The sequence below is a fragment of the Melospiza georgiana genome, chromosome 6 (assembly GCF_028018845.1).
Source record: "Melospiza georgiana isolate bMelGeo1 chromosome 6, bMelGeo1.pri, whole genome shotgun sequence".
NCBI lineage: Eukaryota > Metazoa > Chordata > Aves > Passeriformes > Passerellidae > Melospiza > Melospiza georgiana.
In genome coordinates, this window is record NC_080435.1 from 54,134,999 (window position 1) to 54,159,482 (window position 24,484).

The following is a 24,484-nucleotide window of genomic DNA, read 5'->3' on the forward strand; positions in this document are numbered from 1 at the left end:
AAGAAGATGAGGTATTTGGAAGAACCTTTTTGTGAGTAAGAAATACCTCTGCAGGAAGAAGGTTGTTTGCTGGGACACAAAGGAGCGCTCAGCCCCTGGCTGGCAGTTCTGGTTTGTTGTGAAAATGTTATAAAGGGCCTTCCTGTAAAAGGCAGATCACCTTTTCCTGAATGCAAGGAGGAAAGAAGAGCCAGGGGAGCGATACAAAGGAAACCTGTCAAAGCAAGAAGCAGGAAAAGCAGCTTTGCAGAAGGGCTTTGAAGGGCTGCACATGCTGTGGCAGGGGATGTATCAGAGCCAGAGAGGCTAAAGCATGTAAGATGAGAGATGATGCTGGCCTGGACATGAAGGGCCTTCTCCTGCTCTTCTCTGGTTTGTATATCCAGAAATAACCAAGCACACAGGGTCTGACTTCCAAACACTGAGAACAGAGGTAGATACCAACAGCCTTTATCCCTATGCTTCTTTCCCCCAACACAGAATAGTGAAAACTATTTCTCTCTCAATGGGCTGCCTCCTTTCCCTGGGTGCTGCTTTAAAATCACCCCAAAAAGGTCAGCTCTTACATCATTAGCTCGTTCTGCACAAGACACCCCATTGGGAAGGGAGTTTTACTGGTGATGGCAGGAAACCCATTTAGAGCCCAGAGCACTTGTGCTGCAGCAGCCCCTTTCCCTCCCACTGCTCCTGCCCACAGAGGCACCCCCACAGTGCCAGAGGCTCCCCTGCAGCCGTGGGGATGCAGGAGGAGTGGGGCTGCAGTGGGGATGCAGAGTGGGGCTGGAGATGGGGATGCAGACAGGAGTGGGACCAGAGGTGGGGATGCAGAGTGGGGCTGCAGATGAGGATGCAGGAGTGGGGCAGGAGGTTGGGATGCAGGCAGGAGCGAGGCAGGAGCTGGGGATGCAGAGTGGGGCAGGGTGGGAGCAGGCTGAGCAGCCCCAACCCTGACCACATTCCCCTGGGGTATGGGGCTGCTCTGGTCCCTCCAGCTGGTTGCTCTCACCCATCTCCATCCCCATCCTGTCCCCATCCCCACAAAGAGCAGCTTGCAGGTGACATCTTTGACACCTCCAGCTGTCTTCCTGCACACTGCAGCTTTTCATCCCTGGCAGCTAATAGCAGAGTGCTGGGGGAAGGGAACATATGCCAAAGCAGCTCAGCTGAGGTGCCTTCTCACTAATCCCATTACCTGCCCCCCTAGCAGGAGAGAGCGGCCAGGGAGGTTCCAGAATATCTCCCCTTGCTGTAGGGGATGCTTTTGCCTCTGTGTGGGCTGCAGGAGGCAGCTCCGAGAGGGGCAGGGAATGGAGCAGCCCTGAGTGGAGGGATCCCACAAAAAGCAGAGGCTGGACACAGCCAGGAGCTCATGTTCCTGACAGGAGTGCCCCGGGAGTGTGCGGGGTTGCAGCTGCTGTGCAGCACCGCAGGGCTCAATAGACCTGCAGGAAAAGCCGCCCACCACCGCTGCTGCCTGCAGGGCACTGCTGCCAGGACAGCCTGGGGCAATGAGAGGGCATGAACCTTGGGCTCAGCTCAAGGAATCTCGCTCAGCTGCAGGGAATCTCACTGCCCCCCTTGCAAACACCTTTTGTAGCTCGATAAGCTGTTACCGATGTATCCCGCCAATGGCTGATGGTACACGGTGATGCAGGTGTCAGGAATGCGGGATTCAGGCGGCACCAGCAGCAGCAAGGCCATGGTTTGCACCGGGGGAGGGGAGGAGGTGTCCTGGTACCCTGGGGAGCCCAAGGGAGGGGGAGAATCCGAGCTGCAGGTGATGCTGTCACCATCTCCAGGCCTGTCTGCTCCCTCCTGAGCTCAGCTGCATCCTGCCTCAGCCACGGTTTCATGGAGCTGGTGCCCGGGGCCTGGCTCTGGGGATGTGGCAGTGACAAGGTGTGGTGCCAGCGGGGGCTTGGGAGAGAGATCCTGCAGAGCAGTGATGGGGTTACCTGTGGGGTTTGGCCCATGAGCATCACAAGAGTGCCAAAACCCCCTTCTTGCCTTCTGCTGGTCAGCCTGACAGGAGCTGAGTAGCTGTGAAGGATGAACCGGTGGCCTTTTCCATCTCTCAGTGCATAAGAAAATATAACTCCTGCACCTTTTCCTAAAGTACATGGGAGTGCCAAATGTGCAGGTCTGCTCCTCCAGAGCCTGGGGCTGTGTACTGTTGGCTCTGCTGTGTGGCTGCTGGAAGGAGCTGGGGACCAGCCTGCACAGGAGACAGACAGACAGACAGACAGACTCTCCAGGTTTGCTTCCCAGCTGGGGGAATCCTGACCTGTTTCTGCTCTCTTCTGATAGATAACTTTTCTATAATTTCTGCTTGTGTTTAGGACTCCTGAAAACTCTGCCAACAGTGTGTTCTCTCACCTTTGCATGCCTGGAGCCCTTTGGGGTCTGTGTCTCACCAGAGGAGTACTACCTGGGGTTTTCCAGGCACTGTCCCCTTCCCTGCTCTGCTTGCCACTATCCAACTCATTGGCCAGAGAGGAGGCACGGGCACGCACATGTTTCAGTATGAGTCTCTTTTTAATGCATTTATTTTTAGCTTGTTTTTGTGGCCCATAGAGGATTCCACAGGAAATCCTGCAGCCATGGGATCATGAAAAGCTCAGGTTCCCGATTGTGTTACATACGTTAACAGAGATGTGATCTATACAGGGTTTTTTAAAAAGCAGCTATAAATACTTCCTCCAGCTGCACCAATATCCCCTCGTCCCTCTGCTCTCCATGGCACCTGTTGACACTCGTGTACCCAGTTAAGATTAGCTGCTGCACAGGGAAGGGGAGCCCTGGCTCTGCAGCCATCCCTCCCTGCTCTGCACAGCAGCACCTGGCTGTCCTGTTTGGGGACACGCCTTGGGCTGGCAAAATCTGCAAAATCCCAAATGACCAACTCCCCTGATGGGTTTGCTTGGGCCAGCAGTGGTGTTGGGCAAGAGCCACAGGAACCAGCCCCATGTGGTGTGGTGGCACTTTGCCATCTGAGCCCCAGGCAGCCTCAGGCTCCATCCAGGCAGCCCCATCAGGGTGAGGAGGTTGCCAGTGCTCAGCCCTGCTCCTTCCCAAGCCCAGGCTGGCTGGGGAAGCAGGGGTGCTCAGGGCTGGTGTGCACACTCACACTTCATTCTGCAGCCATGGGGTGCACTGCCAAGTGCATCATTTCCCTCCAGCTGTGGAAGCTGAGGGCTCTTTCACACGACCCCTCCGACCCCTCCAGGCTCACCAGGATGTGTAATGCCTGCAGGGCTGGCCTGTGTTTGGGAAATATGGAGATATGCAGGCATGGAACTGGAGTTCATGGCATTCAAGTGTGTGGGAGACCTCTGGGTCCTTATGACTGGATGCAGAGGGGCTTTTCACCCGAGAGAGGCAGCTCTCAGCCTCCTCACTGCCTTTGAGCTTTGTGGGGGAGAGGTGCTGCACAGGGTGTCCCAGAATGAGCTAGGACGTGTCTGGACGAGGAATCTGCTGGGAACATGTTCCATTCATTACATGGTACATGCAGCCTCCAAACTCAGCCCTGAAACACTTTTCCACGGAGAGCAAAACCCAGCAAGGCAAGAGGGAGCTGTGCCAGGGTCCAGCCCCTGCTTCCCTGCAAAGATGCCAGCCCCTGCATGGGGGACACTGCTGGGGAAAGTCCAGTTCCAAGCTGGGCCTGTTTTTTCCCTGCCCATGTGTCATCATTCCTGGCTGCTGGTGAGTCAGCCCCTGGCCCTGCTGGTGCCTCCACAGCAGCCCTGCTCTGCTGCTCTGCAGGAAACCTCAGCCATCAGGGGAGCCCATCATGTAGAGGCTGCAGGCAGTGTTCCCCTTCCATGCTGGGAGGGAGCCAAGACTTTCTTAAAGGTTTGTTTATGCAGAAATTATTCAAATCATAACGAGAGATTCCTTCATTTGCCACTTTCTCCCCTACGCAAGAAGCCAATGCCATAACCCTTCACACTCCTCTGGTCCTGGATTTGCCTAAAGAGTCTGTCCTGGAGCCAGAAGAGCTGTCTGATGAAACTTCAGTTGAACCTGAAACATGAAATATTGGCTGCACCATGACACTTGATGTGGGAACTGGAAGATGTACTCAGTTCACAGTTAAAGCAATCAGAAATTTACCCCAGCACTTGGAAATTCTTCTGATCCCCTCCTACACTCTCCCAAACTACACCTCTGAGTGTGCCACACTCCCAGGCTGGATGCTGGGCTGTGCCCCTCTTTGCCAGTGAGGGGGATGGATTGTGAGCCAAGCAAAGTCCTTGTGCCCAGCAGACCCTGCTGGGATCCCAACGTGGGTCCTGTACAGGGGGGTTCAGACAGGTCTTGTCAGCCCTGTCAGTATTGCTGTACTCCAGCAGACCCAGAGCTTGTACAGATGGGATGGCAGAAATCCAAGGAAAGGCTCATGATACCAGCTCAGAGAAGAGCAGAGAGGGGAAAATGGGGTTGTGCAGGCTGAGCTGATAGAGAAAATGGCAAAGTCAGAATCAGAAGGCAGAGGGTTAGAGGTAAACCAATTCTGTTTATGTAGATCTGATGTTCATTGGTGTTTTGGTTGTCCAAATCACCACAGTGAAGCCCACCCTGGGGAAGATGCTGTCACACACTGTGGCACACACCAGGACTGCCCTGGTCCTCTGACTGACCAAGGCTCCTGGATCTGGAGAAGGTCTTGCCAGCAGGATCAAATATAAAGAGTGGAGGAAAAGGAACAGAAGTATTAGCTTTCTTCTGCCCTCCCTGCTCCTCCCAGGCTGTCACTTTAGTCAGGGCTCCTGACAACCCCTTCAGATGAAGTGTACTCCAAGAATGCACGCTGGGGTTATGTAACACTCTGGTACCTTTGGTGACTCACAAGCCTTGTCCCAGCACGCCGTTCCCCAGAGCCATTGTGTAACCTCACTGGGAAAGCACGCAGCGGCCAGCCCGGGATGGGGAGCTGCTCTGGGATGGGAGCCATGGCCCCAGAGATCTTCCTTTGTGCCCCAGGATGGGGAGCTGCTCTGGGATGGGAGCCATGGCCCCAGAGATCCTCCTTCCCAGGAAAGGCAAACCCACTGAAGGACCATCCCATCCCTCTCACACATGGAGATGAAGGAGTCCTGCTGCAACGTTGCTCCTGCAACTGGATTGATGGTCAGGGAGATGAAAAGTGTGAAATTTGTGAGACTAGAAAATTTCTGGTTGGCATCCAAACCTATGGTTTTCCCTGTTGTGTGCCGTACTGAAAGGTCTGCTAGTACTTGTAATCAAAGGGTTCACTGGTAGGAGAACAGGAATAGGGATATCTTCTTCCCTTGTCCAGGGAGCCTTCTTCCTACAGTGAAGGAGCCTGAGCTTTCTCTGGTTTAAGCATGGAAGCATCAGCATAGACTTTGCAGCCAGCAGTGGAGATACTGCCTGTCTCTCTGGCACAAAAGGAGGACCAGGCCTTTGAGCAGTGAGGGGTGCAAGGACCCAGGGGCAGCTGCACTGGGAGTGGGACAATATTCCCAGCAGTGGGGTGGGGACAGAACAGCCCAAGGGTGTCAGGATGGATAAACCCATGGGGACAAATCACATGTGTGTCTGTCTCGGCGTGAGAGGCTGTGAAGGAGAGGGACTGTGCCTGTGTATGAGGAGCAGCCTGCCTGGGGCTCCTTGCACACAGGTCCAGTCTGCCATGTTCTGCCATCTCCTGGGACAGCACCCCAGCAGCACAGGGCAGAGGGCTTCAGCTTTCCCCCTATTCTGACTCTGCTGGAGTCTGCACTTGCTGGACACAGCTATCAACTGGACAGCTGTACCTCACTCAGCATTTTGTGTGGCTGTTGTTTGGTTTGGATTTTCACCCTGCCCTTATTCTGTGTTTGAATGCATGTGCTGTGAACCCAGCCCAAACACCTCAGCCCTCAAGGCAGCAGAGCTACGGTAATGTGGGTATGTTTGAGGAAGGCTGAGACTTGGCAAGTCAGCAGCAAACTCTGCTTCTCTGAGCTCACAGTGCTGAGAAAGTTCAGACTTCATCCTGCCTTGCACTCGTGTCTGTCAAACAAATGAGAGGCACAGAACAGCATGCTGCAGGTTTGGTGCTGCCTTGTGACTCCAGGGCCAGCTCATCAGCTGGGACAAGTGAGGGTAGCTGCCCTGAGGCAGCCCAGATGAGCAGGTATTTTCCTGACATCTTGCCAGTCCTTGATTTCTGTCCAGGACTCCACACCTACCCCAGCCAATCTTCTGGTGCAAAAGTCAGAGGTTTGAATCATGCAATGGATTTACTGCCTGGCTCATAGGCTGAACTGAAAAATAAAGTTTAAAGAAACTTTTCTTGTTTGACTAAGGATCTGTTTTCTACTGTTTTGTAGCTCTGCAATGGAGTGATAACATATTAGGGCTGAGTCTTGGCTTCAGGACTCCACTTTTAGACTTGTATAAAATCACAGTAACACAGGCATCAGACTCATTATTTTTTATACAGTTATGAATTATACAATTTTGCCCCCTCAGTCCATAGCTAGAAATCACCACTTCCCACATACAGCATATGCAATGCTTTATTTTTAAAAAACAACTTCCATCTTTCTAAAGAGTAAAGGCAGAGCAAAAAAACGAATTTATATGACCTATTATTAAGTTATGAAATGCTTACAGGCCCACAAAACCATGCATGGACTGAGCTTCCTCAGGAGAAAGGGCAACTGCAAGGAATTTCAGAGCCAGCACCTTGCCTGATGGAAAGCAGAAGCCACTGACTTCAGCAGGAATGTCTGCTCCTAACTGCAGAATTGGTTCCCAGAACTGGCTCACCATGAAGCCCAGAGCTGGTGGAGCTGAGGGATATTCATGAGAAGCAAGCCAATTATTTTTCCTGATTAATAAGGCAGAATGATCCTCAAGCCATGCTCCAGTGGCTACTATCACATGGGCACCAGGAGCCAGGGCTGCAGGAACACAGAGGCCCTGCCCCTGCCAGGCTGCTCAGGCACAGGGTGTCTCTGCTGCCGTCACCATGGCACGGGTGCTTTCTCTCAAACCTGCTTCAGACACATTTTGTTAGGCTCTAACCACCAGGGCTGGCCCAACAGATGCCAGCTGGCTGCCACACCAGATCTCAGGCAAGGTAGTCTGGAAAGGGAGAGGCTGGGAGATGACACATTTTGTCCCTCACCTTTTGGGATGAAGAGGTAAAGAGAAAAAATGTGGGCATCCTGGGAACAGAGGGGGAAGTCTGAGATAGGGTGGGATGGCTGATGAGGATACAGAGCTGGGGGAAAGGAAGGAGTGCACCTCAGAGGAGATGGGACAGCAGGAAAGAGGAGTCCCTTCTCCCCATTAGGATGTGTCTTCATAAATGTCTGGGGAGAATCACATGTTCCCACCTGTGTTTCTCCTCCTTCATCAGCTGGAACCTTCTGGCCCCATGTCTCACATTGGCTGATGCTTTGTGGCTGGCAGCCTTTCACTGGGCTAGATCCCAAAACACTTCTCCCTGTGGCCTCTCTACTCTGGCTGTGCTGCTGGCCCTGTCACCCCCAGGTGGGCCTGCTGGGGACTGCCATGTGCTCTGCTGGAACCCAGGAGCAGCCCCACAGATGTGAGCATGTGTGCAAGTGACCTTCAGAGAGCTGAGGTCACACAGCCACTCCAGGGGCACGAGCAAAGCTGCCTCTGCAGGTTTCCTCTTTCACTGTTTCCCCAAGGCTCCCCACCCAGGCTCATCTCCATGCACAACATGGATGGCTCCTACCAGCAGAACGACACCAGAGCCACAATCCTGCTCTGAGAGATACCTGAAGCAGCTCTGTGTGAGCCCTAAAGCAGTGTAACTGCTGAGCAGAGAGGAAATCAGCCCATTCTGCTGTGCTAATATTGCATTTATACTGCTCCTGGTAGAGGTACCTGCTGTAACCCAGCTAACCCAGCAAAGGGAATTCCTCTCCCACACACAGCTCTGCTCCCAGTGCAGGGAGAGTGTGCAGGGGCCTCTGGGAAGGCAGCATGAACTCCTGTAATTAAAGCCTGGATCCTAATGTGCAGGTACTGAGAGACCACATGCTGGCTGGTTCTCTTTGTAGCTTGAATAGTGTTCCTTTAATGTAGGTGGGTTGTTTTTTTGGTTGGAGGGTTTTTTGTGCGTGTGAGAAACATAAATAGGCCTTCATCTTTTATGCATTTCCTTGTGCCTTCCAGACCCAGAGCTCCTCTCCATCATTTGACATCATTTCTAGCTCTGAAAGACGCACTTACTAGAAAAAGATAGAAAGGCATTTTCATTGCAGTACATCATATTCACATACATAAAATATTAAAAGCAATATAGATGCACCCAAAAACAATGCAGAACTTTAGAAAATTGTATTAGTGCTTTCCCTAGGTGTTAGAGAAGGAGATAAATCCTGCCCTGAGAGACATTACAGCCTCCATGGACTCCCAAGGGGAGTGTGTGTCATGCTTAGAGATACCAGGAGGGTCTTTTACAAGGGGAGCAAAAGATTTCCTGCTATATGCATGCAGACATAGAGGAATATACATGTGTGTGTGTGTGTGTGTATGCTTACACAGCATTTGTCAGCACTGCCAAGGAGCATTGGCTGTGCCTGCCCCACACTGCTGTCTCCTGAGGACAGAGTGCATTTCCTGAGTCCTCTCCCAGCCTGTGCTGGGTCTCTCCATAGGTCCTGAAATCGGTGGCACAGTGCCATGGAGAGGCCTGCAGGACACTGAATGGCAAATGCAGCCCAGTGGAAACAGCAGGTTTTTCTCTAATGGACAGCCCCACTAAAGGAGCTCTCCAGTGTCCTCCAAACATCCTTGCTCAAGTCACTGCAGTCAGACTTTGGCCCCAGGTGAGCCCAGGCTCTGTCTCAGGTGACTAAAGGTGATGGATGTGTCTGACCTTCAGCAGCACCTGGAGACAAGTGCCCTCACAGGTCATCTCCCTCACATAAGAAGGCAAAATGGTTTTCTTCCTCTTAAAGGGTGTCCTAGAAGCTCAGCCCCATAACAACCAACTGCAATACTCACTGAAGCCCAGTAGGATGAGGAAACGACCTCAAACCATCCAGGACCACACCCAGCATGGGACCTAATGCAGCTCTGAGTTCACTCCTCTTTGTGAGAAGAGATTTACTCCCAGGGTTAGTGTCTGCATGTTTTTCCAGCTGCTAGCTCTCTCCCCATCCCTCAGACCCATGTGCCTTCCCAGTCTGTCAGTTCTTCATTCATGTCCACATGTGTGTTCCCTTCCTGCTCTCCCACTGGGCAGCCTCCCACAGCCCACCCAGCTCCTCCAATGCCATCCTCCACTTCCCCTCCTGGGACAAGGCAGCAGGAACCAGCACTGCTCCCACGTCCCTGCCTACTGGGGTTAAAACCACCTCATCTGCTAATGTAGACACACACAAGTGCTTTCAGGAAAAGCTCTTTGGAAAACAGGAGCAAGCATTTACTGAACCTTTAAAAACCTGCAAATTCATCTCCATTCCATTATCTTCCCTTTTTTTCAATCTTCCCTCTTTTATTCCCCTTTTTTCAACAGAAAGATCTTATATTAATAATTATTGATGTCTCCTTTTCATGGGTATTTGATTCCATATTGCTGCTGTAAAAAAAGGGTAAATATAAAAGGTTCCTAAAGCATTCAGTCATACACCCACATTTCTCTCCAATATTATCTTGCTTTGCAAAGTTAGACTGAAAAATCTACAATTATTGTAAAAGTTTTAAAACTAATTTAAAGGTCTGATTCCTCGAAGCTCAGGTCGTCCAGGCTTCAGTAGCCACCAAAGAAAGTAAAATCAGAACCAACAGAATATATGAAAATCCTTTTACAGGCAGAAAAAGTTAATGGGAGAAATGTTAAAGGTGTTAATAGTACCAATGCCATATTCAGCATCTCCTATAAATGGGGAAGGGAATGTTACTGTTGGCAACCCCAGGCAATGACAGGAAGTATTTATTAGCTCAACGGGATCCTATATTTGCAAGGGTAAATCCAGCCAGCAAGAATTATCACTCTGCTGACAGACAAGCTAAGGGGCCAAGGAGAAGGTAGGTGGCAAAGTGGGCACTCACTGAGGGCAAGGGAGGGGTACAGAGCCCCCAGAAAGCAGCATTTCCCAGGCATGAGGGTTCCCAGGGCTCCCCTCCTGCCCTGCTCAGAGCAGCTCACAGCTGAGGCTGCTCTGGTGGTATTTTTATGAATGGTGAAAGGAGATTTTGGTCCAACAAGTCATAGAAGTGCTGGGCTAAGAGAGAGAAGGGCAAAAGAGAATAAAAGCAGTAAAAGGTGATTAATGCTATGTAGCTGTAGGTAGATGCTTGCCTATAAATCATGCGATGGTGTGTAATGTGAAAAGAAAATTGAAGCATGTTATTCAAAGGGAAACTCCATGACACATGGAGAAAACTCTTCAGCTGTGCACCACAGGCTTGATTTTCTCTGCTCAGAATACCTGCAGCAGGCATGGACTCCACTGCCAACAGGGACTATTCATTTATTACGGTTATATAGTGCCAGGCACTTGAAGCAAGTCCTACAAAGCTCTGTGATTCATACAGACCACAGACCTAATCCCAGAATGTTTATTGTCATCAGTGAAAAAAGGCTAAGCTGTGACAGGCACTCTTGGCCAGGAGGAAGCAGAGCTGGTGCCCTGACTATTTTGGGACAAAGACGTCCTGTTCCTCCGTAGCCTGGGCTGGGAGTACATCTTTCCCACTGGGAAGCACCAGCCAGGCTGGCTGCAGGGGCAGCCAGGGGGAACCTGGCCCTCTACAGCAGCTTCAGATGCCTGCTCATAAATACAGATGAATAAAGGACTTGAGTTTATTTTTTGTGCGTGTGTTTGAAATGATGATAGTCTTAATACTTGTTTTTCATTATGATAATAATAAAGCATTCCTTCTAATTCATCTTGCTGTTCTATGCATCTTGAAAACTGTCCCATGCTTAGATGATAAAACAACCCCTCTCCCTCCAAAAGTGTTTTTATGTTCTTGTGTGATGTGAATTATAATCAGGATTGGGGCAATAGCATTAATGTGGTATTTTTCCAATTCAGTTAGAAGCTATTGACCTTCTACCCTTTGTAGCCATAACACTAGGTTGTGATACAGAAACTCAGGATAAACATGCAAATAAAATATTTCTTCTTTCCTTTTACAAAGGTTGTTTATGATTATAGAGTTATTATACTATATTGTTCAAACCCCCCTTGTTTCAGTAGCACATATAATGTTGCTGACTTTGTCTGGGTGATTATCAACACATAAGCACAGCAACACAGATGCCTGTGATATCCAGTAACTTTTTGGGCAGTGGGGAAGCTCCAAAGGAAAGCAAATGTTGGAAAAGATTTTGGGAAAGGTAGAGAGAAGGATCTAAGTAATTACAGGCCTGTCTCCTGACACGAGTCCCAGCAGTATAATGGAATGACTCATATGGATCCAGATTAACAAAGAATCAAAGGAGGAAAATATCATTAATGCCAATCAACAGGGGTTTATGGAAAGAGACCCTTTCAAAGTGACTTGTTATCTTTCACCAAGGAGATTGTAAAGGTGAGTGATAAATGTAACAAAGCTGATGTAAAACACTTGGATTTCTTTGAGGCCTTCAACTTGTTGCAGCAAGACATGGTGATTAAGAAACCGGAACAATCCAAAGCCAACGTGACACATACAAATTGGGTGTCTAACTAATCATCCCTGAGACACCACCATGGGTTCCTGGAAGGGTGCTTGGGGCATTGTGAGCAGCAGGCACTGCTGGGTGCCAGCCTGGGGCAGTGTGAGCAGCAGGCACTGCTGGGACCTTCAGCTCAGTGTCCTACCCCAACCATTTATTCAGTCCTCAGTCCTTGCACCCCTTCCCTTTGCTTGCCAGAAGACCTCATTAATCAGCTGTGTTTTTTCAGAACTGTTTATTTTTCCTTTCCCACCCTGGATGGCCCATGCATTGTGTGAATTTTCAAGATGGTAATTACTTACTGACAATTTTTAAACATCAGAAAAATGCAATATGGTCCCATAACATTGCACAATTAGTTCTTCATCTTCACCAGGTGATATTTTATCAAGAACTGTAAAGAAACAAAAGGATTGTTGATAAGGTTTGTGGATGGTACCAAGACAGAGAAAAAAGGCTAAAAATAAAAGATATGTCACCAATACAAGCAAACCAGTTTACAAAATTGCATTCAGATGAACAATAGACATTTGAGTATGACCAAAGGTAAAAATCACACCCGTAGGAATAATAATAATAAAGAGTAGTTTCAATATGGGAGATACCAAAAGGGCACATAAGACACAGCTGAATGTGAGTCTCCAGAGTTCAGTTACAGTAGCTGAGAGGGCTAAATGGGTTCTTTGGCATCAGCTAAATAACCTATGTCATATCTGTATTTGGGTTTCATGTTATTACAGATGAAAAACCATGTTCACATCTGGTATCCATAGCACAAACCAATGGATAAGGCAGAAATGAATCAGAGGAAACATGCATGCTACTGCTTACAAATTTGAATAGGATGCCTTTGACAACAGACCCCGGGACTTCAATCTCTTTAGTCTCTTGAAGAGATAGATGTGGGGTGAGCTGGGTCCTGATTTGGAGTAAAAGTCTGATCATCCATGACACAAAAACAGGAAAGTTCCCACAGCTGGAAGATGTCATTAGCAGGCATACCCAGAAGAGAAGCAAAGGTTTCTAAAAGCAAGGAGGAAAAATCACATGGACAGTCTTCCTAAATTGTTCACTGATTCCTTGCCTCTGGTAATATTTAAATAAAAGATACAACCCAAATCAAACACAAGTTACATCAGGGAAATACACAGAGGGACTTCAGGGCCTGGTTCTGCTAAACTTGGAGACTGTATGAGCAGAAACCTGGGTCTTCACCTAAAGTGCCTTCAGAAAATGCTGAAGCTCAGCCTATGTCTGGACCTTGACACACACTCTAGTATGAAGAAGGTGAATTTAACAACTGTGGGCAATACCAATTTTTAATACAACCTGTACCCCAAAGCCCTGAAATTTATCTTACTGCTACAAAACACTTACTTCCCACGATTGCTTGGGCACCCCAATTCTTAACCAGCACTTGAAAACATGACATTTTCAGGAGTCATCTATTCTTTTCCCATCATTGTGAATAGAGTCATTGATTTAATAGCAACCACATAGGAAATGGCATAGGAGGCACAGTAACGTGCCTGACTTAGATGGCAAAGTATCTAGGATGTTGCTTTGGTGGGGTCATGTGCTAAGAATGGATGAGGCTTGCTATAAAACACCTCTTTTAGCTTCAAACACACAGAGTCAAATTCAGAGCTAGCACCACCACCAACTGGCTACTTGTCCTTTGCGTTGCCTTCGTAACCCACATGGTGCCAGGGTCATGGAAAGCCAAGGAGGTATTTTCCATCCTCTGCTTCTCTAACAGTGACCTTGTGCCAAGCCATGGGAGCAGTGCTCTCAGCAGCTCTCTGCAGCACTGTGATTCTGTCCTGGAGCCATGATCCATACAGGCATTTGTGTCAAATGGCACCAGAACTAGTGCAGTTCAGGCACTTGGTAGCGATCCCACCACGAAGGTTCACGTGCCTTGCACCACACTGCATGGCTCTGCAGGACAAGCACAGCATGCCTGGCCCTGCAGGAGGGGAAATAAATGAGGCATGCAGTCCAGGAACCAGCACTGTTTGCTCCTGCTTGCCCATGGCTGCAGCCCAGCCCCTGAACCTCTCCCCACCTGAGCAATGCAGAGCAGCCGCAGTGCCACGGCCACTCTGCTGTCCCCAGGCACTGGCATGGACCAGAGGGAGAAGCTGACACACACAAAGTCTTCTCCCACCTCTCAGATCTCAGTGAAGGAAGATGTTTTCCCTTTCCAGTGTTTTCTCTGCTGTCCACACCACATTTTGCTCTGGCCTTGCAGGAGGTTGCACTTAGGTCTCATCATAACTGAGTGTGGACTATTGATTCAGGTTGCAGACAGCATCCAGTCCTTTTCCATCAATAGCTTTGCCACTGACATTTTAAAAATCACACTGTTAAAATTATGTATTGCCTGGAAGTTAAGATTTTAAAACCAAATACAAATGCCAATTTCAAATGCAAGGAATTACTTCAGTTCTAAAGACAACTCTAATGATAAAACAATCATGGAAATCTTTCACTGCATGGAATTACCCTAGAATTTCTACAAGAAAAAAAGGCATTGGAATAAGAATGAATAATATTATCTATATCCCAGTGGATGTAGCATATTTTAAAATGTGTTTTTCAAAGGCTTAAGGAAAAAACCAAAAAGTTTCATCAGGGTTAAAGACTATCAGTCTAAACTGGAATTTTGTATAAACTAAAATGATTTAATACCTGGGCAGGTTTCCAGCTGGTAAGCACTGTCATAGCTGCAGAACACAACAGAGCACCTATAACAATTACATTGGCTGATTCTCTACTTGTCTCTACCAACTGATGTCTTTCAGTCCCCAGCCTTTAAAGAGCAGTGAGTGGAATACAAATTCCTCAGTCAGTTCTGCATTTGTAATCCTTCTTCCAGAATTAAGACTCAAAACCTGTGCATATGAATACATTAAACTTAATCCTTATGTTTTGCCCAGCAATTGTAATCAAGTCCAACATTTTTTGCTCTGATTGCAAATGCTGTTGGACTCTACTCTGTGCAGTGCAGTGTTAAGGGGATCTTAGCATGGCTTTTAATGTCCAGAAGAAAAAATTCTAAATTTTTCCCCACAGTGATGTCATTCTGTATCTTATTGTTTTTTCTGTGAGGTGGCAGCCAAATGAGTGACATAAAAACATTACCTTAACTGGCAGAATCTGCTTCCTGTATGTTTTTGAGTCATATTCTCCAGCTGTACTGCCAAAAGTTTTCATAACTGCTAGCACTGCAGCCAGTACAGCTCAAAACACAAATTGCTGCCTATTCTGGTAAGATACAAACACTATCACTGAAGTCCCCCTTACAAAATCACTGCCACTATTACTAGTGATAGCACAAGAACCAGAAAGCATGATAGGATTATCAGACTGCTTTCTGAGTTTTCAAAACCTTTATATAGGAAAAGAAATCACCTTGTGATTTGTGAATGTGGCTTAAGCAGTACCTGATAATACACAGAATATTTACGGACAACAAAGAAAGACAAAACCCATACAATCAGCTTTTTTCTATGGCCCAATTTCTAAGAAGAATATGAATGCATTTTGAAATTAACTTCTCTGTTCAAATGGGAGAAGCAGAATATAGCAACAATGAAATGCAGAAGAAAGCACCTGCTATGCAGTTTGTCATTCCCTGTGCAAGTTTTGCTACACAGTAAAACCAGCTCTAATCAATGTTGTCATTTAATGGCAATAAAATAGCAAAATCAGCTACTGTTATTTTTGTGGTCTTAAGCACTTCTTCTGAATTTCTTACTTCAAAATCCCTTTGCCAATCAAAAACGTGACTCTGAAAGATAGTCATCCCCCACAACTCCCCTGTTCCCTTTGCCCTTTAAATTTGGACTGCAAGTATTAAATGTAGGCTTTATCAAGGGCAATAGTGGAACTCCTACTGTATCAACAGGCCCAGGAATTCCATCTGACTATCCACCATTGTACAGCTCAGATTTTATCTGAGTGACTACAGCTTCCACAGAGCAGAAATGCAAGTATGTAAAACACAATGCTGCTTTGAATGCCTCTTCATGCCCGTGCACAGAACTTGCACAGATCAGGGCAGGCACACTCCTAGGTGCAAACAGCATTACGTGTGCTTCCCACGCTGTGCCAACAGCTCCAACATGGGCAGCTCAGCCTTCCCAAGCTGGCTGCAGTGCCCACGAGTGCAGGGTGAGAGCTCCAGGCTGGGTAACCACCCCAAGAAACCTCTGCCCAATTGCTGCCCTTTTTCTGACTCTGTCATAACTCAATTACCGTTTTTTACAAACACATCATAAAGAACATATTCTACTGGCAACCAAAAAGAAAAAAGATGAAGCAGCAGCCCTGTGGCAAAAGCAGAGTCAGGAGATCTGGATACTTTTCCTGGCTTTGCTTTAGATTTGTGACTGACCTTGACGAGTCAGATATAGACAAATCCCACTCCCTGCTCTGTGCAAGGGGTCCTGCCTGCTTCCCAGGGACAGTTGCTCTGCTATGAGCATGTATTGCCTGAGCAAAGACACACATGGATGTGCAGGTACACACAGAAATACAAACATTTGCACAAGGGGTGAGTCCTGAAATCCAAAATTCCTGTCACTGACACAGAGCAAGACTTCAGTTTAATGAGAGGTTGGAAGGAAAATCTGCAGGTCAGACATTGTGGAGCATTTTGTAGTCCTGATGATGAAGTAACAGACATACAACATTATTGGGGGGCATTCAAAGGCCATCTTTCCTTGTTCATGTCTGTAAAAGCAAGGGAAATATCATCTACATCATAGGATGGATTTCAGGGCTGAGCTGGCAAATATTTATGAGAGCCATAAAGTTTAGAAGTCTAGTCTAATCTTTCCACTTTAGAAAGACAAAATGTTACTGCTAGGCTGCCAGATCCACAGATATGCCAAGTCTCTACAAATCCCACCAGACCCAACATTTTTTTTTTCTACAGAGGTTCATATTTTTTCTGTTTAAAAAAAAGGACAAAACCAAACAGAAATAGTTTTGGTTTTAAACCATCTACATGCTGAATATACAGAAGTTATTTCTCTTCCTTGTTTTTCATTCATAATTTGATCTACTCATGACAATACCAAGATCTTCTTCATAGACTTGAAAAGGACTATGCAGAGTAACTACTGGATACACAAAGAATGTTTTGATAGCTCAGGCTTCCACCCTCCTTAAACAAATGAGCCAAGCATCAAGCTGGTATGAAAACACAGTGCTGTAACACTGTATGGGTGTCTGATGGCACAGGTGAGATCTGCCAGCAGCAGCCTCAGACCCCCGCCAGGTGTGAGCTCCCTTCTGTAACACACACCATCCTCTGGGCTGGAAAGCCCAAGGAAAGGAAGGACATGCTTTGGCAGATGGCCCAAGGACAGAGCCCTGAACATGGATGACCACTCCCGGACTACACTTGTCCATGTCCCTTCCCTGGCTGTGAGCGGGCAGTGGGGTCTGTCCCCTTCCCCAGCCAAGCGCTGGCTCTGTAGGGAGATGTGCCATTTCTCCAGCCACTCTGTGCACCATCCCCTCTGCCCCACGGTGCTCCCCAAAACCTGAGCTCCCCACCCCACATCTCTTCCCATGGCAGGGGAGCCACAGCTCCCTGAGGGCCTCTTTACAGAATCAGAATCAGAGGCTTTTAAGGGGTTCGAAGAGCCCAGTGCCAACCCCCTTCCATGGGCAGGGACATCTCCCACCAGACCAGGTTCCCCAAGGCACTGTCCAGGCTGGGCTTCAACACGTGCAGGGATGGGGCATCTACAGTTTCACCTGTTCTGGTTCCTCACCACCCCCGCGGTAAAAAAATTCTTGCTAATATCTAATCTAATTTTCCCATCTTTCAATCTGCATCCATTACTGTTTGTCCCATCACCACAGCTGCTCATGGAACGTCCCTCTCTAGCTTCCCTGCAGACCCTCTCAGACACTGGAAGGTTGCTGAGGTGCCCACACCACCTTGTCTTCTCCAGGCGGAACAGCCCCAACCTTCTCCATCTTTGTAGGGAAATGCTCCAGACCCCTTAACAACCTCAAGGTCCCCTCTAGACTTGCTCCATGCCCTCCTTGTATTGGGGACACCAGAACTGTATGCAGTGCTCCAGGTGGGGTCTCACAAAAGCGAACCCGCCCCAAGCCGTGCCCCCCGGGGCTGCTCCGATCCCCGGAGGGCAGGGGCCGACCCCCGAGGCCAGCGGGGCCGGCACGGAGGGCAGGGCCGGTCCCGAGAGGGCAGGGTCCGATGCCCGAGGCCAGCGGGGCCGGCACGGAGGGCAGGGCCGGTCCCGAGAGGGCAGGGTCCGATCCCCGAGGCCAGCGGGGCCGGCACGGAGGGCAGGGCCGGTCCCGAGAGGGCAGGGTCCGATGCCCGAGGCCAGCGGGGCCGGCACGGAGGGCAGGGCCGGTCCCGAGAGGGCAGGGGCCGATCCCCGAGGCCAGCGGGGCCGGCACGGAGGGCAGGGCCGGTCCCGGCCCCGGGGCCCCCGCACACGCCGGGCGGGGGGCGGGACCTTCCGGTTCATGTCGGCGCTGGGCTGGCGCGGAGGAGCAGCGCGGCCATCTTGCCTCGTCCGGGAGCGGCGGCGGCGGCGGCGGCGGCGGCGGCGGCAGCGGGGCGGGCGGGGGGCAGGCACGGAGGGAGGGAGCGGCGGGCGGGCACCCACCGAGCGTCCGCAGCCCGCGGGGCGCCAGCCTTCTCGGAGCCTGGGGCGGGCCGCGATGCGAGCGGCGGCGCGGTGAAGCGGGGCCGCGGCGGGGGAAGGAGAGGGCAGCCCCCCGGGCGGCGGGCCTGCGCTAGCCGTGCCCCGGCGGCAGAGGAGAGAAGCCGGGCTGCGCGGCGTCCTGCCGCCGCCTCCTCCCGCCCGCCCTGCGCTCACCCCCTCCCCCCCGGAGCCGCTCCCTCGCCGCCTCCCTTTCCCCGGCTCCATCCCTTCCCTCGGCTCCATCCCCTCCCCGCTGGATGAGGCGGCCCCCTGCCCGCTGCTGACCCCTGCGGACCCCGGCTGTAGGATGAGCCCGAAGGACTCGGAGGGGGCGAGGCCGCTCCGCTCCCCGAGGAGGATCTAGTGGGGGGGCACCGACGCGACGCCGCCCCCCGCCAGGCACCTCGTCCTTCATGGTGGCTCCCTGCGACCACCATCTCGGAGCAGACGCGCAGCCCGGGGCCCGTGTGTGTGTCTGTGCGCGCCGCCGCCGCGGCCGCCCGAGTGAGGGAAAATGTCCACTCGGACTCCATTGCCCACGGTGAACGAGCGCGACACCGAGAACGTGAGTACCGCGGCCGCGGGGGACCCGCCGCGCCACCGCACCGCGCCCGGCCCGCGCCGCCCGGCCCCGCCGCGCGGGCATCGCCCCGCGGGGCGCTGTCAGCAGCCGCCCGTACGCTGCCCAAATTGCCGATTTATGCTGAATTGATTGTTTTTTTAACCCCTCCGCAGCACGGTTCGCCGGCTCCGTGGCGTTTGCGGGCATCCCTCCCCCCTCCCAAAGCCGGTGTCCCCTCTTTAATTCCCCCGGTTCTATTTGAGTGTCGCAGGGTGGTGTGAGGATCGGGTTGGTCGTGTCGGTAACGGGGATCGGGGTGGGGAGGGGAGCGCTGGGGGGCTGCTGCCTTCTCCTGATATGCCAACTTACTGCCAAAGCACCCGAACAAACCTCTGGTAAACAGATGGGAATAATTCAGCTTGGCTAGGGGTGGGCTAGGTGACCTAGATAATAGGCCTCTTCCCTGCTTAATTTGCAGGGTTCTCGATGGTAATGACGCTGTGAGGCTAGTCACCTGTTCAGATGACATTAAAAGGGTTTCTTTATTGGAATTACCCTTTGCGCAAGGGAGCCTGTTCCCTTCACACCGAATACCCCCTCCTTTTTTTTTTTTTTTTACCTTGACAAAGCCAAGGTTTGGGAATTGACACTTTATTTACAATATTAAGTCAGTCGCAAAGGTCGTATGCTAAAGGAAGAAAGAACAAAAAAATAAGCTAGTCCTACCTACCACATGAGCATATAGCAACAAACGAAGCTCGGTAGGAGACTCCCTTTCTGCAGATAGAAACTGTGTTTCTCCTGAGTTAAAACTTACTTGATCCTGGTGTATCCTGTCTGACCATTTTTCTGCATAGGCTCTGACATGTCCCCGAATGATAAACAGAAGGGAGTTGTCACTCACTGTGGTCTAAAATGAGTTGATAGGTGAACTTTGTATTCAGCTTTTTGTGAAGGCTATCTGATATTCTTTACGCATCAAGATAGATGCTAAGCTTGACAGAAGAGGCTTTTGTTTTTTCGTTTTCTTTTTTTTTTTTTTTTTTGTGAGGGTTTCTTATGTTTTGGACTGGCATAAAAGGTGGAAACTTTGGTTAAAGATCAGGAAAAACTGTTGGATTGTTCCAGACCATAAATAGTCTGAGAAAAGTGATGGTAGCCCCATTGTTTAAAACAAGACCAGACAAAGCGTTAGAAAACATGCTGCATGGAACAATTACTGCATTACCAGGGATTTAGATTTTATTGACATAATAGGCACTTCTAACTTCTGTGATCTTTATTTGCTTTAGCACTACATGCAACCTGCAGGCTAAGGGCTGTATTGAGCAAAAAGCCAACTAAGCATATTTGGTTGTAAAATCTCAATGAGCTTCCTGTCTTGTGGAAGAAAATAATTAAAATATTATGCAGCCCTTCCTATGCCATGGGGAGAGTTGAAGTTGAAACATACTCTACAAAATACTGTGCAGAGTTTATTTGGATGAATTTGGTCTATACCAAACCTGACTGGACTTTTCAAGCTCCATGTGAATGTATGGAGGCCACATAGTAAATCATTTTAGAAAATGTTCAGATCAGATTCCCCAATTAATTCAAACTCTACTGTGGATAACTTAACAGTGGAAAGACTTAATGTGTGCTTGAGGAAACATAATTATTCACAAGCTGTGTGTTCTAGCACTTGAAGTTAGGTTTTTACATGTCTTCCACTTAAGGCACCTTATTCTCACTTCAAAATATTGGTCTAACACTTCTGTTTAGTTATCTTCATAATCTGACATACATGGATTGTCTTGCTTGCAGAAAAATCGCCTTAGGTTTAGAATGAGGCATATTTTTAAGCTGCTGTATTCTGTGCTGGTGTCCACAGAAATACCTGTAGGCAGTGATATTGACAGGGAGTGATTAATGCAAACACTCGCCAGATCCAGTCAGCCAAGCCCTCCCCAGTACAGTGCATATTCCTCTGGAAGCTCTCTGATGTTTTGGCCATCAGCTGTCTAGAAATTTACCAAACTCTATTTTGTTATGCCTTGCTTAAAAACTAAATTTAAATCTGACATTTAGTCTATCTGAATTACCCCTACAGCTGAGAACACCAGATCTCTTTTTTTAATACCAAATGCAATAATTTTGATTCTTCAGCTAACTGTTCTTTACCCCAAATCTGGGTGTGTTATGTTGGCAGGTAAATTGAACCTTGATTCATTCTCTTTCACATAAGAGAAGTCTAATTAGTTAATATTCAGAGGGCTCTTTGAAGAGGCTTAGGAGGTGCCAAAGTATTCAGCTAGCCTTTGGGGCCATGGTTGTGGACCCTGTTAATGCCTTCTCTCTGCTTGGAAGGCTACCACTGCTGACAAAGGCTTGGCTGGTGTTGAATCTGGTTGAAGTGTGCTGATCACAGCTTATCCATGCCTATACTTGCAGTTTTGAAAATGAAGTTAGCCTCCAGAATGACAGTGAGTGTAAATTATCATTGTCTGTGCTTGCACTTAACCACGTTTAGTGGTTGGCAGGTCCTGTTGAATAAAAAAGTGTAATTGCCAGTACTTGATTTTTATTTTTTTTTCCCTAAGGCTTCTTATCAAGACATGCTGAAGTGGAAATACTGACTGTCACAGTGGCTTTCCCCAAAAGCTACTCAGAGCTACCAAGGCTTTGGTGCCTTTGAGATTAAAGAATTTGGCTGCGAGTCACCTGGTTTTGAGAGGAAAGGCATCCCAGATGATCTGTGATCATAGGAACTTCACACTTGGACAGTTGGAAGCTGGCTGGTGGCCTGCCATGAGCAGAGACACAGCAGCTCCTCTCTGGCCATGTCTTGTGCAGCAGGGGCTGCTCAGGGGACAGAAGTGCAGGACAGGATCAGATCTTCTCTGTCTTTTGCAAAAATATGTCCTGCATGTGAGAAAGAAAGCAGCAGAGACAGCAGAGACCTCCTTCGTGCGAATCTGAGACAGGATAGACACAGAAGAAGGACTTTAGATGACAGAAGAATGAGTAAACCTGTTTTACTAGTGATGAGAAGGGAGAGAAGATGGAGGAGAATAGAGTGTGGCAACACAGTGGAAAAGGAAGATAGAAGGTGGAAAACAAAAGATGAGAGGAGTCACAGAGGAATGTGCATATGGCAGGATGGAGGACAGCCAGTGACAAAGAAATAGGAGCAGAAGGAACAAGATTGTGAGGAGTAGGACAACTATTCATTAAAAAAAATATTCAAAGAGTGGGAAGATGATAGCAAACTATAGATAGAAACAAGGAAATACAGGTGGTATGGAGGTTGGAAGATTACTTTTTTTAACAGCATGAAACAGAAAAGAATAATCTTGCATTAAAGAGTTTAATTAAAACCTCTGTGTTCGTTGCACAGCTGTGTTTTTTGGGGGGGGAAGAAAGAGTAACTCTTTTGAATGTGTTGGTTCTGCAGGCCAATCTGAATAAAAAATTTAAATAATTTGAGGGAAAGCAAGACTAAAATATACTCTTATCTCCATGACTGTGCCTAATGTGAAAAATTTGCTATTGAAAAATGCCAGCATGATGGCAACTGTGCTTGCACAAAAGGATTCTGTGCGGCAGTAGTACCACCCCTTTTTGGTTTTTATTTTTTTTCTTTTATTTAAAAAGATTTAGCAAAGGCAGAGTTAGGTACAAAAATGTATTTTGAGCTACTGGGAAAGTTAGTGCAGTATGTCTTGGTTTATTACCAATTAACTATGAAATGCATTAGAGCATTTGCAGACAATATGCAAGCTTGCATTGTTCTATATATTATTTATCAGTCTTCTCCTATTACAGATAGATCTGTAATTTGAATGCTTTCTTCCGTAGCATGAAATCCTGTGGGGTTTTTAAAGAAGGGACTGAGGAGGGAAGCATTCCTGTGGCCAAGACTTCTGACAGATTTTCTTCTACAGGGCCATCTACACTATTCCATATTTTTCACCAGTTGTAATAAATGTTCTGGTTTGAATTAAATTGGGCAAAGATGGCAAAATAACTAGAAATAAAAAGTATTTTAGGAATTCACCTGGCATGTATTTTATAGTGCCAAAATTCCCCAGAGCAGAAAAAAATGCTGATGCTCAATAGGCCTGGTACTGTGTCCTCAGAAAATACCTGGTGAGCTGCATGACACTGCGAGTCATCAAGTGCTAGTATTTTCACGTTTTTGCAGTGAGACATTTAATTCTCAGCTGTGCTGAGCAGCCTGTGCTGTGGTGTTTAATCACTTGGCTCACAGTGATGGGACTACAAACAGATACATATTTACAACAGTGTTATTTGGATGTTTTATTCCTGGAAAGAATCTTATTTTCTTCCTTTCTTACATTTTTTCAGTAACTCAGAAAAACTAGGTTGCAGGACCTTACTCCAGAAAATGTTACATAGTTAGACTTAATTCATTAGCACCACCAAATGTGGCTTATATTGTGGGCTTAGAAGTAGCAGTCTGAAAAACAGAACACAGCTACAGGAATTGCTGAAAGACAATGAGAGTAAATACAGTATTTAGTACGCTGAACTTCACAGCCTTCTTCCTAGCTTTTGTTACCCACTCACCTGGTATCCTTACCTGCTTGATTCTCCATTTTAGTTCTAGCCAAAAGATATATTCATGTTGATGTAAGCGGACAGTTCCTGTTGACAACATGTCTCAGGTGACTCAAGTCAAAGGAATTCAAAGAGTGGAGGCATTTGTCTCTCCCAGTCTCCATTTCATATGATATATAAGTAGCATGTGTCTGCAACTTCCTCTTCTCCTCAGTCAAGTAATGCTGCCTCATGGGTGTCAGCCAGATCAAAAATGGAGGTCACTTTTTTTTTAGGCTCATGGCATATCAAGGTTGGCTCTGCTTAGCGTGGAGATCATCTGCCACTAAAATTCTTTTGAACATATGATAAATAGGTGCATACTGCTCTTAAAACATAAACCTGAAAGATACTGAGAACACCTGTGATGAGGAAGAAGCCCTAACCCTCCTTGGGTTAAGAGGAATTCTTGCCCCATAAAGCAGCGAGTTGCTGAGCTCAATATGTGTATATATACATATAAACAGAAATTGACTTTCAAATAAAATTTGTTCCTGCAGGGTTTAAGCCTAAGCAAAGCTTTCTATCTACAAGCTCAATGTGGTTTTTGAAAACCAACTGTGAGGTGGTTGGGTTTTTTCTTTTTTGTTTAGCATGTAATTACTGACAGTGATGATTCTGGAAACAACTTAGTTGGCAGTATTGTTGATGAAGAATAGAATATGGTTGGCTCTTTAGCTATTATTCCCCAGGCTGATGTCAATAAATATCCATTTTAATCAGCAGTAAAGGAACTTTGGCTGGAAAGATATGATGAATGTCAGATCTTGATAATGTGAAGCAACAAAAGAGCTTTTAAAGAGCTTTTCTAACCGGCACCAGACTTATCTTTTTGATTATATAAGCAGGATTTCTTCACTGTTTTGTTGTTCAGTGCTAATCATGGAATTACAGATTCACTCTCTTTCATATGCTGTATAGAGCATGAACCAAATACTGCCAAACCCA

At 48.0% G+C, this 24,484-nt stretch overlaps 1 protein-coding gene and 1 long non-coding RNA gene across 16 annotated transcripts in view; one reads left to right on the plus strand and one right to left on the minus strand.

Moving 5' to 3' along the window:
* Window positions 1-6,515: 6,515 nt before the first annotated feature.
* On the minus strand, window positions 6,516-12,685 carry LOC131085006 (uncharacterized). The gene is made up of 3 exons (XR_009114604.1): window positions 12,500-12,685; window positions 11,971-12,062; window positions 6,516-8,225 (listed from the first exon to the last, which is right to left on the minus strand). It is a non-coding gene; the product is annotated as an uncharacterized LOC131085006 (long non-coding RNA).
* Window positions 12,686-18,469: 5,784 nt separating this feature from the next.
* Window positions 18,470-24,484, plus strand: part of MARK3 (microtubule affinity regulating kinase 3) — a 62,072-nt gene continuing 56,057 nt past the window's right edge. For 8 of the 15 annotated variants that reach the window (XM_058026538.1, XM_058026535.1, XM_058026539.1 and 5 more), the window contains exon 1: window positions 18,471-18,937. In XM_058026538.1, coding sequence (XP_057882521.1) covers window positions 18,887-18,937 — 51 coding nt within the window. In that variant the 5' untranslated portion in view covers window positions 18,471-18,886. Of the gene's footprint in view, window positions 18,938-24,484 lie in introns of all 15 variants that reach the window. The other 7 variants (XM_058026534.1, XM_058026537.1, XM_058026540.1 and 4 more) reach the window with 1 other exon arrangement.